Here is an 18,278-nt window from a genome sequence, read left to right on the forward strand (position 1 = left end):
ACCATTCACTGAATGTGGGCACAGCTGGGAAAGTTACCTTTCTGTTTAGATACTCTGGAGCAGAGAGATTGCTCTTCACCAGACATCAAGTGACCAACCTCCCTAGGGCAAGGCCTATTGTTATTATGATAATAATTAATGATTATGATAATAATTCCCAGTAAATGCAAGAGGGCTCACAGCAGGCTCCTCCCTAACAAGCAAGTGACTTAGATTTGTCTCCTTTGGGAAACTTTTGTAAATCTGTTACTGGGTGTGTTCTGTTGCTTGGTTTCGGGTCCTGCACACCCTCCCCACTGTAAATGCCCTGCACCAGAGTGGTGGCCCTGAGAGCTGATGAGCCTACATTGACATAGCATCACCCAAAGTCCGTAGGTTACATCAAGGCCCTCTCTTGGAGTTGTGCAGCCCATGGATTTTGATAATGTACCCATCAGGAAAGCATCATTCACAACATCTACTACTGCCCCAAGACTCTCCGTGTTCTCCTTGTCTTTCCTCTTCCAGCCTCTGGAAACCACTGATCTTTTCATCAGCTCCTTGTTTTCCTAGTTCTAGAACTTTATGTGGTGAATGGCCTAGAATGCCCTGTGTGGCCTGTCAAGCTAGCTTCTTTTACTTGGGAATGTCATTGGACTTTGATGTTGGATAATAGTTCATTGTATCTCTATGTAGCCCTAGCTGTCTTAGAACTCACTATGTAGTCTAGGCTGGCATTAAACCCACAGAAATCTGCCTGCCTTTTCCTCCCAAGTGCTGGGATTAAAGGTGTGCTCTTGTCTGTCACCCACCCCAGCCCTGGCCTAAGTGTGCTAGTCTTAAGGGGCTTTAAGCCATGCCATAGCACCTGAAAGCCGATAGTCACTAGAAAGAAGGGACTTGAGGGCAGGGCGGTACCAGTGTACCTTCTAGATCTAATGATGCTTTTCCCACTAAGCTGTCAGCTGAGGTTTTTGTTTTAAAATCTTACCCTTAACTGGGGGCTGGGGGTCACATGTAGAGGCTGAGGACAGCTTGTGGGAGATTCTTCCACCATGTGGGCTCTGGGTCAAACTCTGACCCTTGGCTTGTCATATGCACTGAGCCACCTCACTGGCCTTGTATATTCCTAAAGGGTGAGGTTTTTCTCCTAGGTCACCCATAGTATCTAGATTATCATAGATATAGGAAATAAGTCCTGTGAAAACATATCAGTAACATGCTTTCTTCCTGGGAACTTTAAGTCTTTCCTATTTAATTATAGGGACTTTTAAAAGATTATTTAATTTCACAGGACAAATCCTACTTAGTCTATTGTAAGTTTATTTTAAGACACCTCTGATGTCTTTAAAACTAATACTTAATATTGTTTAGGAATTCCGAGAAATATCCTACCTCAAGAAATTAAAGGTCAAAAAGCAGGACCGGATATTCCCTCCGGAGAGCAGTGCCCCAGCACCACTGGCACCAACCCCCTCTGTCACCTCAGCACCCACAGCTGTGAACTCCTCTGCTCCAGCAGGTATGGCTCTGGGAAGGATTGTGGGCTGGGTTTGACCTATGAGCCGTACTATGCAAGGACATAGCATAATGAAGTGGATGTCCTGTGGTCTGTGTGCCATGTGGCTAACATTCCTTAGGGCATGTTCAGAATATACCACCAGTGTATCGTCAGACAGGTCCCCAGGCTCTAGGCCCATTGTCCTCCCTGTACCACTGACCATCAAGTGCTTGAGGAGACCCTGGTCATGGATAGACATGACCTAGGCCACAAAAGCAGTTAGATCCATGTGTCTTATTAGAAAGGAGGCTCCTGCTTGCTCCTTCAGGCATGGAGACTCCTCGGCTGTAAAGGTGGAGGACATGCTGGTGTGGGCAGAGGACGAGGCTCTGCTTCCGACACCAGCTGCACCTAGTCTGCCTCACCTCAAGTCTGTTGGTGACCTCATTGCCCCAAGTCCTCTCTGCTGCTTGAAGCCTGGGGTCTGCATACACACATGGGGATCAGTTAGGGTCTGCTCTCTGGTCCCTCCTTGACAGGCCCTCCCTTCCTCTGCTGTCTCCTTGCTGGCAGTTCACACCCAAATCAGATTTTGTTCTACAGAGACTTCAGTGAAATGCAGGTGGTGTCCTCAGTGTCCACCCCCTAGAAAGAACAGGTTAGATCTCCCAGTTGGGATATCCGAAGCAATGGCCTGTGGCCTGGCTATAACCAGTGCTGTGTTTCTACCTTCAACTCACAGAAGGCCCCATCCATCCCATCCTGACAGTTAGTGCTGGGTTCTTGGTGCCAGCTGGCCACCCTTTGCCTAGAACAACTTCACTCAGTGTTAACCATACTGATTAAACCTTTCAGCTTTGTCAACAAGAAGTCTGATTTACAAACAAGAGCTGTGCTTTCTTACTCAGGAGTTGGGAGAAGAACGGATGAAGGACTCGAGCTCTCACCACCCACCTTCTTCCTAGCATTCTGGTCTCTCATCTCTAGATGCAGCCTTTCTGGTCCGCCCCCTGAGCAGTCCCAGGGTGGCCAGGCTGTTCTGTGTGTGGCCTGTGCCCTACCCAGTTTTCTCTGTTGCAGAACTCATGTGGGTTGGGTTCTTGGGTTTGCTGCTCTGTCCTCTGTTTCCCCACTGCCGGTTGGCTTCTGTCTTCATAAGATTTTTCCAAAGAGAAAAGAGTGAAGACCACAGCTGGCCAGGCTCTGTGGCTTCTATGGCTTCTCCTAAAGAGCCAGCTGTTTTGTCTTGCCTCTGTTCATCCTTTCCTGTGGGGCAGAGTAGTCCTAGCCTGACACCTCTGATCTCTTATTCCAGACAAGCCCCTGTCTAACATGAAGATCCTGACTCTCGGTAAGCTCTCCCAGAGCAAAGACGAAGCAAAGGCCATGATTGAGAAACTCGGAGGCAAGTTAACAGGATCTGCCAGCAAGGCCTCCTTGTGTGTCAGCACTAAAAGTAAGTTTAGTGGGTGTGTTCCTCTCAATGATGTGGTGGGGGTTCAGTGAACGTGTGTGGCACAGCGAGGGTTCAGACTCTTAGCACTATAGCTTGAAGGTAAAACTAGTATGTGTACTGTATCATATGTATTCTACAGTGGCTCCTAGTCCCAGTCAGACCGTAAGCTTACGCTGCTTAGTGTTCCATAGGATGTCCCTGGGTTCCTTTGTAGTTAGGGTGGAGGTTACTACTTTGTAGCCGTGATGGAACCCAGGCCCACGTTTATGTTATAGTCTGTCCTGCTGAGTGCTATGGGTCTGGGCCTAAGAGTCCATTTTCTGTAGCATGCCTCCTGACACCATACTCAGGGTGTAAAGAAGGTGGCCTCCCTTGGCTTTGCATACCCGAGAGGCAGCCAGGCGCTGGAGCGTGACTGCTGAGATGAAGAGGTTCAGCTACAGCTTGGGAGAGAAGTTGTTGGTGATGGGGATCATTGGCGTTCTCGGGCTGTAGTAAGGTTGTTGTTCAGCCTATCACTGGGGTTCCCTGTCTGCTTGTAAACAGAGGAGGTGGAGAAGATGAATAAGAAGATGGAGGAAGTGAAAGCGGCCAACATTCGAGTTGTGTGTGAGGATTTCCTCCAGGACGTGTCTGCCTCCACTAAGAGCCTCCAAGAGCTCCTCTCCACCCACAGTTTGTCCTCGTGGGGGGCTGAGGTGAAGGTGGAGCCTGGTGAAGTGGTGGTCCCCAAGGGGAAGTCATCTGCACCCTCCAAGAAGAGCAAAGGCGCTGTCAAGGAGGAAGGTGAGGCCCAGCTGCCCTGCCTGTGACCTTCCATTCTGTGTCCCTAAAGTGCTGGGCGAGCCGTGTCCTTACCTCAGTGTTAGCAAACACAAAGCAGCAGGCCCTCGGGCGGCAGGTCGGTGTGCAGGCATCCTGACACATGCCTCTGGAAACTCTTCTGCCTTTGTCTTAGTTGAGTCTTGATGTTCCTCTGTCCCTTCCTTCCCAAGGTGTCAACAAGTCTGAAAAGAGGATGAAATTAACTCTGAAGGGAGGAGCAGCTGTCGATCCTGACTCTGGTGAGGGATCAGAGCCACCCATGCACCGTGGGAGATTAGGAGATGTCTCTAGTCAGGGTAGCCAGAGGGGAGCAGGCCACTCCTGGAAGCATGTGGGTCAGTGGAGACCTCTAAAGGTGGTGTGACATGAAACTAACTGGGGACACGTAGGCCCACAGACCCCTCGGTTGCACCCTAGCCCATCGAGGGAGAAAACTCTAGGAGCTTTGCCTCTGGGGCAGGTCTGGAGCACTCTGCACATGTCCTGGAGAAAGGCGGGAAGGTGTTCAGTGCTACACTTGGCCTGGTGGACATTGTGAAAGGGACGAACTCCTATTACAAACTGCAACTTCTGGAAGACGACAAGGAGAGCAGGTGAGCCCGGGCCTCCAAATTGAGTGTGCTGCCCACCTTGGGAAGTCCGGCTGCTACAGGGCCTGGAGCAAGAGAAACAGTCACAAAAACCCATAGTGTTTGAAGTCTCCATGAAAAATAGACAGTACTGGCTGTCAGTTATGTTGCTGTGCTTGGCCATCACTGGTGCAGCTTCACCAATCCCACTGGGCTATTCCTTTAGCCATTAAAAAGGTAAAACAAAAGCCGGGCTGTGGTGGCGCACGCCTTTAATCCCAGCACTTGGGAGGCAGAGGCAGGCGGATTTCTGAGTTCGAGGCCAGCCTGGTCTACAAAGTGAGTTCCAGGACAGCCAGGACTACACAGAGAGACCCTGTCTCGAAAAACCAAAAAAAAAAAAAAAAAAAAGGTAAAACAAACAAACTGTGGAACACGTTAAGATTACATTTTATTCTTTTTGTTTGTAGTCCTGGCTCTCCTGGAACTTTTGTAGACCAAACTGGCCTCAAACTCGGAGAGCCACCTTCCTATTGTGTCCCAGTGCTGCGATTACAGGTGTGCACTACCACACCTGGCTTTAAATTGATTGTTTGATGCTAGTCCACACTTGCTGATTACTAGAGTGAAGGCAGGCGATGGTTTTGGTGTGTTTAAGCATCCTCTCTCAGATGTAGAATGCTTGCCTCGTGTGTTCAAGGCCCTAAGTTCCACCTGCAGCACCACTCAACCAACACATGAGGGAGAGAACATGCTTTTACAGCTGCCCCTTACGGAGGAAGGCCTAACAGAACAGAAATTCACCCTGGTCTCTGTCCCTTTACAGGTACTGGATATTCCGATCCTGGGGCAGAGTGGGCACAGTTATCGGCAGTAACAAACTTGAGCAGATGCCCTCCAAAGAGGATGCTGTTGAGCACTTCATGAAGTTATATGAAGAGAAGACTGGAAATGCCTGGCACTCGAAAAACTTCACAAAATATCCCAAAAAGTTCTATCCTCTGGAGATTGACTATGGCCAGGTAATCATAGTAAGGTCTGTTCCTTTAACTCCGCAATGTAGCTCAGATGGTGACACTAGTGAACAGTGACACATGTTTAGAGACGAGTTAACAATACCAGGACAACAAATTCTTCCCCCTAAAGTGGAAGAAAACATACCGACTCATTCCATGAGGCCGGTTTTACCCAAGATTGTGAGAGGAATGTGTTGGATACCATCTCTGTAACATAAAAATCCTAACTAGTAAATCAAGCAGTGAGTACACCAAGCTCAAGTGTAATACAAACAGAATTTGAGGTGGTTGACATTTCAGTATGCCCTTTGAATGAAGGATAGAAGTCACATGAGCATCTCAGTAGCTACAGAAAACATTTTGTAAAATGTATCCCATAAAGCATAGATAAGGAAGAACAGAGTGGAGGGAGCTCAATCTGGATTTGAGCTCACATTCTCCTCAGCCTCCTGAGCGCTGGGATTACAGGTGTGTGCAATTACAAGTGTTGTCCACTAGCAGTAGCGATGCTGAGACACCAGGAAAAGGTAGTTTCTGAAGTTGCTCTGGGGCATCATTGTAATGCTTACCATGTAGACTCCATGTGTCAACCACTGAAGTGAAATGATGCGGGAGCAGGAGACTGTCTACTCTAAGTGTCTCCCTGTGGGTCCTAAGCATCATCTGGTTACCTCTTAGGTGATATTTTTGTGCCTAGATGTTTATGTTTTGGTTGATGGAGGGGGTGGGAGGGAGGTGCTGTTTAGCAAGTCAAACTAACAGTCATCTGGCTTCAGCATCCAAAATGTTGGGCTTGCAGGCATGTTCATGAGCACCACCATACTTGGTAAAACACCATTGCTTAAGGCCACATAGATCTTATGGAGGTCTCTGTAGAGTTAGGAATCTTATCCATGGGCATGTGCATGTTAGTTTGTAAAAACAGAGACTTAGGAATGGGTACAGATTTAATCCACACCTTTAGGCTTTGGGTCTAGCATTCCTCAAAGGGAAAATTTTTTTCATTGTAGAGTGTTCTGCATTAAGAATTAAAATTTAGAGGTCAGTATGATGGCACACACAAATAGTCTAGTGCACAGAGAGCAGAGGCAGGCAAATCTCTGAGCCTGGGTTCACTCCAGTCTTCGTAATGTTTCAGGGTTGCCAGGGTTACATAGTTGACACCCTGTTTCAAAAAAAATAAGTAAGCAAGTTCTTACATAACGCCGAGGCCGAGACCTTGGACTTGGAGGTGGACAGGTAGTGCCCTCCTAATTATTTGTTCTAGAATTTTTTTTGAGAAAGGCATAGAAAATAAAACTGCCCAAAATTAACCATAGCAAAGTCTTAGCATGTGTCTTCATCTGGCTACTTTGACCTCTGGAGTCATTTCCCAGCATAATGTTGGAATCCTGCATTACGTGTGGTACTCACCCATTTCTTCTTCGTGGCCAGGATCACATCACGCACTCTCTCCAGAGACACCACTCTCCATAGGGGCACAGTGTGAGACAGAGAAGTCGTTTAGCATTTTAAAAGCAGAAACCATAAAGCTAATCTTAACCATGTAACCCAGCACTGTGCAGAATGGTCTCTGGATACCTGCAGACCTGGGCAAGTGGGTGCAGGCAAAGGGAAGAGTGTCTAACAGGCTCCTGCCCAGTATCTGAGCTTCACTTCCACAGCAGCCATCCCTTCTAAGATGGCCATGGATGCCCACTGGGCAGCTGCAGGGCACCAGCATGCCCAGAGAGACACACATCATCGTCAGAACAGCTAGGACATGAATCCAAAGCAGTCAGGAGGGCTGGGGGAGTGCATAGGAATTACGTTGCCTGTGTCCAGCTGGCCGCCATTGCCTGGAGAGTTTGATGAACACTTAGGTTTTTTGCTGGCAGTATTCTATCCTGTCTCCTAGTTACCTGTAGCTAACTCCTGACGGCACAATCCTTGTCTTTCTGGTTCCCCACTTCCCTGAAGGACGAGGAGGCAGTGAAGAAGCTGACAGTGACGCCTGGCACCAAGTCGAAGCTGCCGAAGCCAGTGCAGGAGCTTGTGGGGATGATCTTCGACGTGGAGAGCATGAAGAAGGCCTTGGTGGAGTACGAGGTGGGTGGAGGCCGCGCTCGCTCTCTGTAACCCTCCCTCCCAGCTCCTGCCTGCCCCGTCGCTCTGTGCTGCAGAACATGGAGTGTGCTGTAGAGGACTGTCCCTGGGCCCCTGTTGCCTTTTCTTTTTGATTTCTGTGTTAGGCTGGGTAGGTCTGGTACTTTGGGGCTCAGACATACCAGCCAGCTGATGCCAATGGAATTCCAAACCTTTACTCACTTGTAGAAATAGAAAACTGGCCTGGAGAAACCGACCGACCGCTCAGTAGATAAGAGCACTACCTGCTCTTCCAGGGGCCCTGGGTTTAGTTTCCAGCATCCACGTGGTAGCTTACAACCGTCTATAACTTCAGTTCTAAGAGAATCCAGTGCCCTCTTTTGGCTTCCACAGGTACTAGGTACCCAAATGGTACACAGGCATACAAGTAGGCAAAGTAGTCATAGACATGAAATAATAATAAAAAAAAATTAGACTATAAAGAAAACTGTGACCACTGCTGTCTTGATCCGTGCTCCAGTCAATTAGCCAAACGCAAGTCAACTCTGTTTCTTAAAACTTGTATCTGTGATAGAGGACTCATTTCACACACGAGGCGACATGTTGCCAGTCGGAACCATGCTGCTCCTGGGTGGGTCTGCATGGCGTGGACAGCAGGCTAAGTCAAACAGAGGCTACTCTCACTTCCCCTGGAGCCTTCCAGCCATTGATCGAGGCGGAGACCTCTATGCGTGGCCAGCCACATAGCCTCCTGTTCCCCAGCCAGGAGTCAGAAGCTGCAGGCTGCTCTCCAAGTCAAGCAGCTATGGTAGATGTGCCCAGTGCCACAGTCTTAGAGCAGTGAGGTGCTGGCACATAGGTGTGTCACCTCAGGTGTTAAGGGACAGTGTAGGCCAGTTCACAGGGGAGAGTAGATGTGACTTGAGAACAGTTGATCCAGTTTACAAGTGTGGATCTGTCAGTTCTTCATCACTGTAACAAAATGATCATACCTCTGCCTCTGCAGCTCAAAACCCTGATTAACAGGAGATCCTGGAGTACTGTGGTTAGTTGAAGTGTTGTTAAACAAATGTGTAGTCTTTTGGGGTGGCTGATTTGAAAGGCCAGTGTGGAGTCAGGTGTGTGTTCTTAAAAAAAATAACATTTACCACTTGGAAATTTGAGGCTCTTATTTCTGAACTGGATGCCAGCTCTAGAGTACAGTGGGAAGGCCCATTGCCTTGTGCTAGGGGATTGGTAGGAAGTGGGTCTTCTTTAGGAGTGCTGCTGTTACACAGCATACAGGGTGGGATAAGAGGGTTACAGCCTCTGTGCAGGTGGGCCACCGATCTCCTGTGAGGGAAGAATGTTGTGTCACCACAGTGCAGAATGCCTAGCCTTTAGGTTCCCTGTCTCTTCAGATTGACCTTCAGAAGATGCCCTTGGGCAAGCTGAGCAGAAGGCAGATCCAGGCCGCCTACTCTATCCTCAGTGAGGTCCAGCAGGTAAGCAGTCATCTCCAGTCTTCCAGCCAGGTCAGCTTCTCCTCCTCCTCCTGTGTGGAAACAGTAACAGTACTGAACTGTAGTTTGTGAGGATTTGGATTTTCTTCAGTTCAGTAAATATCATGCATGGTCCAGTTCATTGCTCAAAGAGTGTTTACAAAATACACATGGTGGTGATTTTAGTTATCAGATATGTAATAAACTCCGTAGAAATTTAAATTTGGTGAGAATTGTATCTAGTATGTCTCTAGCCCTAGGGCTTTACACTGACAGCCTCTTTGAGAAGAAAAAGAAGTACCCAGCAAAGTAGACTTCCTGGGTGGTGCTGGAGAACTAACCTCCAGCGAGCGGTAGAATCTGGCTGCCTCTGAGCAGGGAACTTGTGTCCCTCCTTCCACTGAGACCGTTCGGGTTCCCAGCTTTTAAAGAATTATTCATTTATTTTATGTATATGAGAGTACACTGTCACTGTCTTCAGACACACTAGAGGAGAGCATTGGATGCCGTTACAGACGGTTGTGAGCCACCATGTGGGTGCTGGGAATTGAACTCAGGACCTCTGGAAGAACAGTCAGTGCTCTTAACCGTTGAGCCATCTCTCCAGCCCTGTGGGCAGTTTTCTGTTTGTTGTTTATTTGTTTGAGTCAGGGTCTCTCTGTGTAGTCCACACTGGACTAGAACTGTGTAGACCTGGCTGGCCTCCAGCTTACAGGTTCAACTGCCTTGGGGTGCTGGGGTGCTGTGATTAAAGGTGTCTGCCACCATGCCTAGCTGAACAATTTTCAAACGAAAAATCAGGAATTTTACAGCAGAAGCCATGAGCCCACTGTAGATTCTGCAGTAGCACTTTGTATGAGGTATATAATAGTGTAGTTCTTTGTGTAAAGTTACAGGGCCTGATCCTGGGTGCCTCAGTGCCATGACATGAGTGAGAAGGTGCTCTAATAACCATTTCCCTGCTTGCATAGACAGCAGCTGCTTTGGTCCTGTGTTCCTTCTGTCTGTCCCCTTCCCTTCCAGGCAGTGTCTCAAGGCAGCAGTGAATCTCAGATCCTGGATCTCTCCAATCGCTTCTACACCCTGATCCCCCATGACTTTGGAATGAAGAAACCCCCGCTCCTGAACAATGCAGACAGTGTGCAGGTAATAGACTATGGGGCTGGGGCCAGGGCTGGGTCTTACTGGGACTGCCCTCCTTACTGTGCATTCTTTAAGAGTAGGATCTACCCTTCTTTTCCTTTGCTTTACCAACTCAGTCTAGGAAATTATTATTAAGAAGACCATTTCTCTGTCCCACACAAAGGTCCCCATGAATCCCTGGCCTTGGTCAGTTTGTGGCATCCTTAGTACCATCTGTGTTCCTGCCTATCATTCATGTTTAAGAGTTCTGACATCTTCCCCTCACTTCCCCAGGCATCAGAGCCTCATTAGCATGCAGGGGAATGCCTGTGGGTGCCCACTATTGAGTGAGGAGTGATGGCAGGGTCTGGCCAGCACAGGCTCTTCCCTTTAAGGGAAGATGTCGGATGCCATCTACTTTCTGCATGTACTCCTTTCAGGGCTTGTTTGTCTTCTTCCCTGTGGACTTAGCTCTCAGGTCTGTATTCTGTCCTCAGGCCAAGGTGGAGATGCTGGACAACCTCCTGGATATCGAGGTTGCCTATAGTCTTCTCAGGGGTGGGTCTGATGACAGCAGTAAGGACCCCATCGATGTCAACTATGAGAAGCTCAAAACTGACATTAAGGTGAGAGGCCTGCCCTTCCCATGTAGCATTCAGTAGCTCACCTCAGATCAGTGGCCCCAACCTGCATTGCAGGTGAGCCATCTTCACAGCTCCTCAAGTGTGTGGTTAAGCCTTGAATCTGCGCTCTCACATATCCAGGGGTTGCTGGTGGGCTAATGCCTCAGGTCTGTGGAGACTGGGTTTTGAAAAGTTCCTTTTTTATTTCGGGCACCAGCAGTCAATTGAACTGGGCTGTGTTGAAGGCTCAGGTGGGTGCGAATGGCCCTGCCTGAAGTGTGTGCCTCTATCCCAGCCAGAGCTTGAGTCTGGCATGCCCGTTGTCTTGGGTCTCTATTGCTGCAACAAAACACCAGGACCAAAAAGCAAATTGGAGAGAAAAGGGTTTATTTGGCTTACACTTCCAGATCATAGTCCATCACTGGGGGAAGTTAGGACAGGAACTCAAACAGGGCAGGATCCTGGAGGCAGGAGCTGATGCAGAGGCCATGGAGGGGTGCTGCTTACCTGCTTGCTTCTCATGGCTTAAATCAGCCTGCTTTCTTAGAACCTAGGACCACCAGCCCAGGGATAGCACCCACAATGGACTGGACCCTCCCCCATGGGTCACTAATTGAGAAAACACCTTACAGCTGGATCTCATGGAGGCATTTCCTCAATTGAGTCTCCTTTCTCTGTACTGACTCTAACTGATGTCAAGTTGACACACAAGATTGGCCAGTACACCTATCTTCTGCCTCTGTTTCTGCCAGGCAGTATGGACCCCCTGCAGTCCAAGTATTACTGGTGGTTGAAGTCTGGGCCAGATGTTTCCAGATTCTTGGCCTCTTAGTCAAAGGATTGAAATAAAGGTTTGCAAAAGTAGTGTAGGTCGGGTGATTCTCTGTTTTAATTGACAGCCTCAATTATGTGTGCCCTTTGCTCCTGTGCATCTCCTTTCCGTAATGCATGTGATTTCAGTGGTTAGTGATGCCTCACTTCCCAGAGGCATAAATAGTGAAGAGAGGGTTAATCCTAATTAGAGTTACTTACTATTGAAGCACCATGTCCAAAGGAACTAGGGAAAGAAAAGATATATATCCACATCACGATTCATCGGAGGAAATCAGTAGGAACCTGGAAGCAAGAGCTGATGCAGAGGCCATGGAGGCAAGCTGATTACTGGCCCACTCCAAATGGTTCACTTATAGAGCCTTATAGAACCCAGGACCACTACTCAAAATGGACTGGGCCCTCCTATATAACTTAGTAATTAAGAAAATGCTGCCGGGCAGTGGTGGCACACACCTTTAATCCCAGCACTTGGGAGGCAGAGGCAGGCGGATTTCTGAGTTCGAGGCCAGCCTGGTCTACAGAGTGAGTTCCAGGACAGCCAGGGATACACAGAGAAACCCTGTCTCGAAAAAAGAAAGATTTATTTATTTTATATAAGTACAGTGTTACTCTCTTCAGACAAACCAGAAGAAGGCACCAGATTTCATTATAGATGGTTATGAGCCACCATGTGGTTGCTGAGAATTGAACCCAGGACCTTTGGAAGAACAGCCAGTGCTTTTTAACTGCTGAGCCATCTCTCCAGCCCCTATGGTTCTTAACTTAACATTGTTTAGAGGTTGGTGTACCCACAGCAGATAGAGGGGTACAGGTTTTAGGTGCATTGAATGGAGAGGAATGTGTACAGAATGAACAAGTGAGGCTCTCAGCGTTAAAAAAAGGTGCCCACAGAGCCCAAACCAAGCGGAGTCCCAGGTAGCTAAACTGGTCCCTAAGCTTGCCTGCCTCACAAGTGGGATATGATGCCAACTGTACCTTCTTAGTGGGAAAGCTAAGGTTTTTGGTGAAAATTTCCTATTTTTAACTACTATTATAAAGTTTGTAGTTAAGAGAGAGCACAAATAATCAGAATTCTTGGATTTCCCAAACTTACAATAAGAAAATGTGAATGTCTCCTGCATATGCTCATCTTACTCAGTGTGGATTATATTGATATCATATAGTTGGGCATGCACTGAGCCAGCTGTGGTACATACAGAAGGGGCTGAGGGGATAGTTGGTGGTGGAGTAGTACTTGCTGGGCATGTGAAGGGCCCTTTGGCCCATCCCTAGGACTGGGGTACGGAGAGGGAAATTGTATGATGTCACCTTGTGTTCCATCAGTAAGCTGGACTCTCCTGGTCAGAATAGTTCCCTTGTTCATCTCAGTAATGGTGAACCTCGTGTTGCTAGCTTGACTCATAGTCTAGCGTGTAGACAAGAACTCTGTGCATCTTCTCTAGCAGTCCAAATGGAAGTGATAGTCAGGCTCATGGGACCCTGGCCTCAGCCTGCAAGTGTCGGTCCTTGGGCAGTGGAAACTGCTCCTGGCGTCCTCTAGGTTAGTATATCAGTATCCTTCCTCTCCGGGTATCTCCCTGCCCTAATTTCAGATGCCTGTTTTCCAGGTGGTTGACAGAGATTCTGAAGAGGCCGAGGTCATCAGGAAGTATGTGAAGAACACTCATGCAACCACACACAATGCCTATGACCTGGAAGTGATAGATGTAAGACTCCTCTTTCCCTTTTCCGTCCTGCCAGGTCTCCTGTCTCTCTTTACCTGGGCCTGGCTCAGAGACAGTAAGCCATTTGCCTTATTTTTGGTTTTTTTGGAGACAGGTTCTCCATGTACTCCTGGCTGTCTCAGCAGGCTGGCATGGTGGGGAGATCCGCCTTCCTCTGCCTCCTGAGTGCTTGGGATTAAAGGCTTGTGCCACCACTGCCCAGCTCCACTTTTAATAAGCAGAAATGACATGTTTGTTGAGCCGGAAAGAAGTGGTGTTGTACAGTTGGCTGTGGCTTTTTTCTGTGTGATATGATTACCAGAAGTTCATGATAAAGTTCCTCGGGACAAATGAGGTACACATCTCTAATCCCAGCACTCGGGAGGCTTAACAGACCAAAGCTAGCCTGGACTACATGTTTAGTTCCCTGTTAGCCTGGTCTACATAGTGAGAACGGTCTCAAGTTTCCTTAGGTTCGTACTGCTGCACATTAGCCCCAGTGTCTGTAATGGCTCGTCCCTCTAAGTGGGGCCTTGGGACATGTGCCGTGGATCGTCCCAGTCTGTGGATGATGTGGCGGAGCTAAAGCGTCCTGCCTTTTGTGACAGATGGTCAGTACGGAAGCTCCTGAGTCTGTTCATCTCTTTGAACCTGAGTAACAGTGTCTCTGTCTCCCTTTGCCAACCGTCTGCCTAGATCTTTAAGATAGAGCGTGAGGGGGAGAGCCAGCGCTACAAGCCCTTCCGGCAGCTTCACAACCGGAGGTTGCTGTGGCACGGGTCCAGGACCACCAACTTTGCAGGCATCCTGTCACAGGGTCTGCGGATAGCCCCACCTGAAGCACCTGTGGTAGGTGGCTGTCTTCTATGGGGAAGTATGGAAGTACTTGTTTGCAGTGATCTCCTCCTGAGAGTCCCGGGCACTTTGAGAGTCCAGCCTGCAGCAGGCCCTCGCAGAAGGGAACAAGCTTTGGAGCCCAGGCATGCCTCTCTGCCTTTCCTCAGCTGACAGCATCCATGTGCTCCCAGGTTTCTGCTATTAAAAAAATAGGACAAGGGATAGATGACAGTCGCCTGCTGGGTTACAGAAGGGGCCTAATTAGTGAACAGGCCCTCTGAGATGGCCTCCCAGCCCCTCACTCATTGTAGAGAGTAACTAAAAGGAAGTGGCTTGGTGACTCTAGCTCTGTGCTAGGCACTGGTGTGTGGTTGAGAGGTGAGTCAGTGCCTGCTGGGTGTGTGCGAGTGCCTGGTTTAGTCCAAGTAGTGAATAGCAACTCACATTACTAACCGTTAGTACTGGATAGTAACTCACGTTATTAACCGTTTGAAACTTCCTGGTAAAGAGAGAGTGGCACCGTCGGCTGTTACAGAACTTCCCCCAGCCCACCTATAAGTGCTGGCCTGTGCTAGGGGAAGCCATCTCTCTTGGAGGTGATGGCTGTGGGGCTTAGCTGGGCAGCAGCTCATGTGGGAATTCACTGCTGGAAAGTTTTTAGCTGTCATCTTCCAACTCTCCAGACAGGATACATGTTTGGGAAAGGGATCTACTTTGCTGACATGGTGTCCAAAAGTGCGAACTACTGCCACACATCTCAGGGAGACCCGATTGGCTTAATACTGTTGGGAGAAGTTGCCCTCGGAAACATGTGAGTATCCGGACCCTCCATCCTGAGCTATGACCAGAACAGGATGGTGAAGTAGGCCAGACATAGGGTAGACTAGACAGGAACCGTCAAGCAGCTGGCCACAGCTCCGATGACCCTTTCTTTGAAAATAACCCCATAGCAATGGCAGCTGTTGCAGGCTCTCTACTTGAGAATATTCTGGGTTCTGAAGAGTCCAGGAGCTGGGGAGGGAGGTGCCAGGATAAGGGTGGACAGAGTTCTGTGGGCACTTAGTTTACGTGCCAGTAAAGATGCTCAGGAAGGTGTTAGTTTGGGAGTCCAGTGATCGGAGGCTCTTCTGAGACTGTCCTCTTTTGAATAGGTATGAACTCAAGCATGCTTCACATATCAGCAAGTTACCCAAGGGCAAGCACAGTGTCAAAGGTACTGTCCCTCCAGCCTGACGTGGCAGATTCGGGTGAAGAGGTACCTTTCCTCCAGCGGCTGGACTCTTGGAACTGGCTGCTGGAGGTTGATTTAAAAAGAAAACTGTTTCCTTCCTTGTGTCATAATACCATGGGAGTTCTGTGGGATACCAGGAACTAAATCAGGACACTGGTGTTCTCAGTTTTTGAGCAGTGGTACCAGGGCCAAGAGGGACCTCTAGTACACCTGAATTATCGAGTGGGTAGCATATGATGATCAAGGCCACCTTGGGGTGTTTGCCACAGTATAACCTCATCTGGGGCACTGTGACTTTACTGGTTTAGAGCATTGCCTTGGAACCTTCCTTTACAGTATCTGAAGAATGTTTAAAGTAAACACCCAGATGTCGCATAGCCAGGACATTTTCTTTTTTTTTTTTTTTTTTTTTTTTTTGGTTTTTCGAGACAGGGTTTCTCTGTGTAGCCCTGGCTGTCCTGGAACTCACAGGGTAGTCCAGGCTGGCCTCGAACTCAGAAATCCGAGCCAGGACATTTTCACACCCTGTTATACCTAGCACTTGACCCTTCTACCTTACAGGTTTGGGCAAAACTACCCCTGACCCTTCGGCCAGCATCACCCTGGAGGGGGTAGAGGTTCCACTGGGAACAGGGATCCCATCTGGTGTTAACGACACCTGCCTGCTATATAACGAGTATCCTTTCATGGCCGTGCTGTGTGTTCTGGAAATGTACCAGTAGGTACGGATGCTCTTACTGCCCAGGGCAGCTTGTATGGGGATAGTGACAACCTTCTCTTGGATGGTCACCTGTGTCGACTTGAGGTCTGAGTCCCTGCTGTATGGGTGAACTTGTCTCTCTGGGCACCAGCCTTCCCCACTTTCAGGAGATTCAGTGTTGGGTAGGAGGTCTTGGGGATTCAACTGTTGGCTCCTTGACAACTGCCCTTTCCAGGTACATTGTGTACGACATTGCTCAGGTGAATCTGAAATACCTGCTGAAGCTGAAGTTCAATTTTAAGACGTCCCTGTGGTAAAGTGTAAGGGGGTGTGCTGTGCCCAGCACCCAGGGCCTAGGGGGTAATTCCTCCTAGTGCCTCTGCACCAGACACCACAAAACCTCAGCCATGCTGCTGCCTAAGGGTGGCACACTCACCGGATCTCCTTAGGAAGGGTTTTACGCAGACAGGTTAAAGGGCTCTGGTTTCAAGTCCCTTGCATGTTGCACTGGCAGGACAGTCTTACCCTACCAGCCACAGCCCTGATAGACGCAGCTGGCAGGGTGGGGAAAGGTGGGAAGAGGTTTTTGTTGTTTGCCTAGACTAGTCCTGAGGGAAGCAACACACCACGTCACAGTTACACTGTCTGCCTTACTGGCTTCCCCAGAGAAGGGAAATGTGCTTCCTCCCTTTTTTCAAGGGTTCGTCTTTGGTTTGATTTTGGCCAAATGTTAAGCATTTATTTTGATCTAAAAATAAAAACTAATTTCATACTATATAGATTTTCTTTTTTATCTTGTATGTTCCCTTCTTAGCCTTCTGGGCTTTTGTATTGCTTGGTTTTCAGTGATAGATATGGGATAACCAAAAGAAGGGGCTACCTGAAGCACTTAACTGGGGAAACTCAACCTATAGTGTGATTGGTTCGAAGTTACATTTGGGATTCTTGACTCACCCATGAGCAGTTTTGTCTTCCACATTGAACCCTCTGTACAGCCACCCAAAGGGCTGATAGTTCTCAATTAAAATGCAAATGGCTGTCTACTCCTGTGTAGTGTGCCTCATCTCCTCTGACAGGGATATGGTTATCTTCACAGAGAGAAGACTACTGTAGGTATAAACCCCTATAGCACTGAACCCCAAAAGTATATCTCCCTTTTGGCAGGGCAGTAGGACCCAATTACACCAGCAGTTCTCAACCTTCCTAACACTGTACCCCTTTAATGCAGCTCCTCCTGCTGTGATGACCCCAACCATAAGATTGTTTTTGTTACTTCTGTTCATAGCTGTAATTTTGCTGCTGTTATGAAATCATAATGTAATTATCTATAGATTTTTTTCGATAGTCTCCTGTAAAAGGGCTGTTCAACCCCCCAAAAGGGTTTCGACTCCAGGTTGGGAACCTCTGTCTGCACTGTACTGTTCTAAAACTACAGGCCATCTAGAGCTAGCTGCAATTTGAAAACTAAGTTTGACTGTTACATTCAGCTCTGAAAGTCAGGGCCCCTTTTGACCTTTCACAGAAGTGTCCAGGATCAGCTCCAACCCTAACTAAGGCCTTAGAAGCTTGGCGTTGTTTTGGTGGTGGTTTGATTTCTGGTGGGAGGAACAAAAAGCAGAACTCACTCAAGACAGGAAAAAAGAAAAATTGAATGTTGGATTTCATTTATGGTCTGGGGTTCTGTCCTGTAGAATCAGGTGTGGCTGCAGTCAGACTGGGGGATGGGAGGAAGTGGGAAGCTTCTGATGAGAGGTGTGAATGTCTGGGCACCCTGGTCAAGCTCCTGCCACCTCTTCAGTTTCCAGCCACTTGTAGGTGAAAACTGTCAGTGGGGCTCCTCAGCTCCCAGTCACCTTTCTACCAGCAGAGAAGAGCAAGCACCTCACAGGGCTTGATGAACAAAGTGACCTCTTGTGGTACTTTCTGGTCTAAACAGGATTTTCTGGCCTCGATTTGAATTTAAGATTAAAAGAACCTCACCGTCCCTGGACACATTCCGGGAGGGGCACATTCCTTAGTCAGTGGACACTTGCTGGATTAACATTCAGAAGAGAAAGGGAGAGGCTGATTAACATTCCTCAGACCGTGAGGGAGAGAGCAGAGCCCAGAGCACATAGACAGACAAGGGAGGTCCTTGCCACCTCATTCCCCAAAGACCAATCAGTTTAAAAGTCACACTGTTCTGCAAATCATATTGTGCCTAGTCACTGCTTCTCTATTCTACCCCCACCTTTTTTTTTTTTGTTTTTTTTTTTTGGTTTTTTGAGACAGGGTTTCTCTGTGTAGGCCTGCCTAGCTGTCCTGGAACTCACTCTG

The 18,278-nt window shown here is 48.3% G+C and overlaps 1 protein-coding gene across 1 annotated transcript in view; it reads left to right on the top strand.

Moving 5' to 3' along the window:
• Window positions 1–17,005, top strand: part of Parp1 (poly(ADP-ribose) polymerase 1) — a 32,124-nt gene extending 15,119 nt beyond the window's left edge. The window contains exons 8-23 of the mRNA XM_028755267.1: window positions 1,354–1,501; window positions 2,796–2,936; window positions 3,483–3,722; window positions 3,932–4,000; window positions 4,222–4,354; window positions 5,157–5,352; window positions 7,306–7,434; window positions 8,832–8,915; window positions 9,936–10,058; window positions 10,532–10,660; window positions 13,099–13,197; window positions 13,891–14,043; window positions 14,715–14,842; window positions 15,183–15,244; window positions 15,824–15,938; window positions 16,198–17,005. Coding sequence (XP_028611100.1) covers window positions 1,354–1,501; window positions 2,796–2,936; window positions 3,483–3,722; window positions 3,932–4,000; window positions 4,222–4,354; window positions 5,157–5,352; window positions 7,306–7,434; window positions 8,832–8,915; window positions 9,936–10,058; window positions 10,532–10,660; window positions 13,099–13,197; window positions 13,891–14,043; window positions 14,715–14,842; window positions 15,183–15,244; window positions 15,824–15,938; window positions 16,198–16,279 — 2,031 coding nt within the window. The 3' untranslated portion in view covers window positions 16,280–17,005. The remainder of the gene's footprint in view (window positions 1–1,353; window positions 1,502–2,795; window positions 2,937–3,482; window positions 3,723–3,931; window positions 4,001–4,221; window positions 4,355–5,156; window positions 5,353–7,305; window positions 7,435–8,831; window positions 8,916–9,935; window positions 10,059–10,531; window positions 10,661–13,098; window positions 13,198–13,890; window positions 14,044–14,714; window positions 14,843–15,182; window positions 15,245–15,823; window positions 15,939–16,197) is intronic.
• Window positions 17,006–18,278: the final 1,273 nt, after the last annotated feature.

This window comes from Grammomys surdaster, unplaced genomic scaffold (genome assembly GCF_004785775.1).
Source record: "Grammomys surdaster isolate TR1022 unplaced genomic scaffold, NIH_TR_1.0 126051, whole genome shotgun sequence".
Classification (NCBI taxonomy): Eukaryota; Metazoa; Chordata; class Mammalia; order Rodentia; family Muridae; genus Grammomys; species Grammomys surdaster.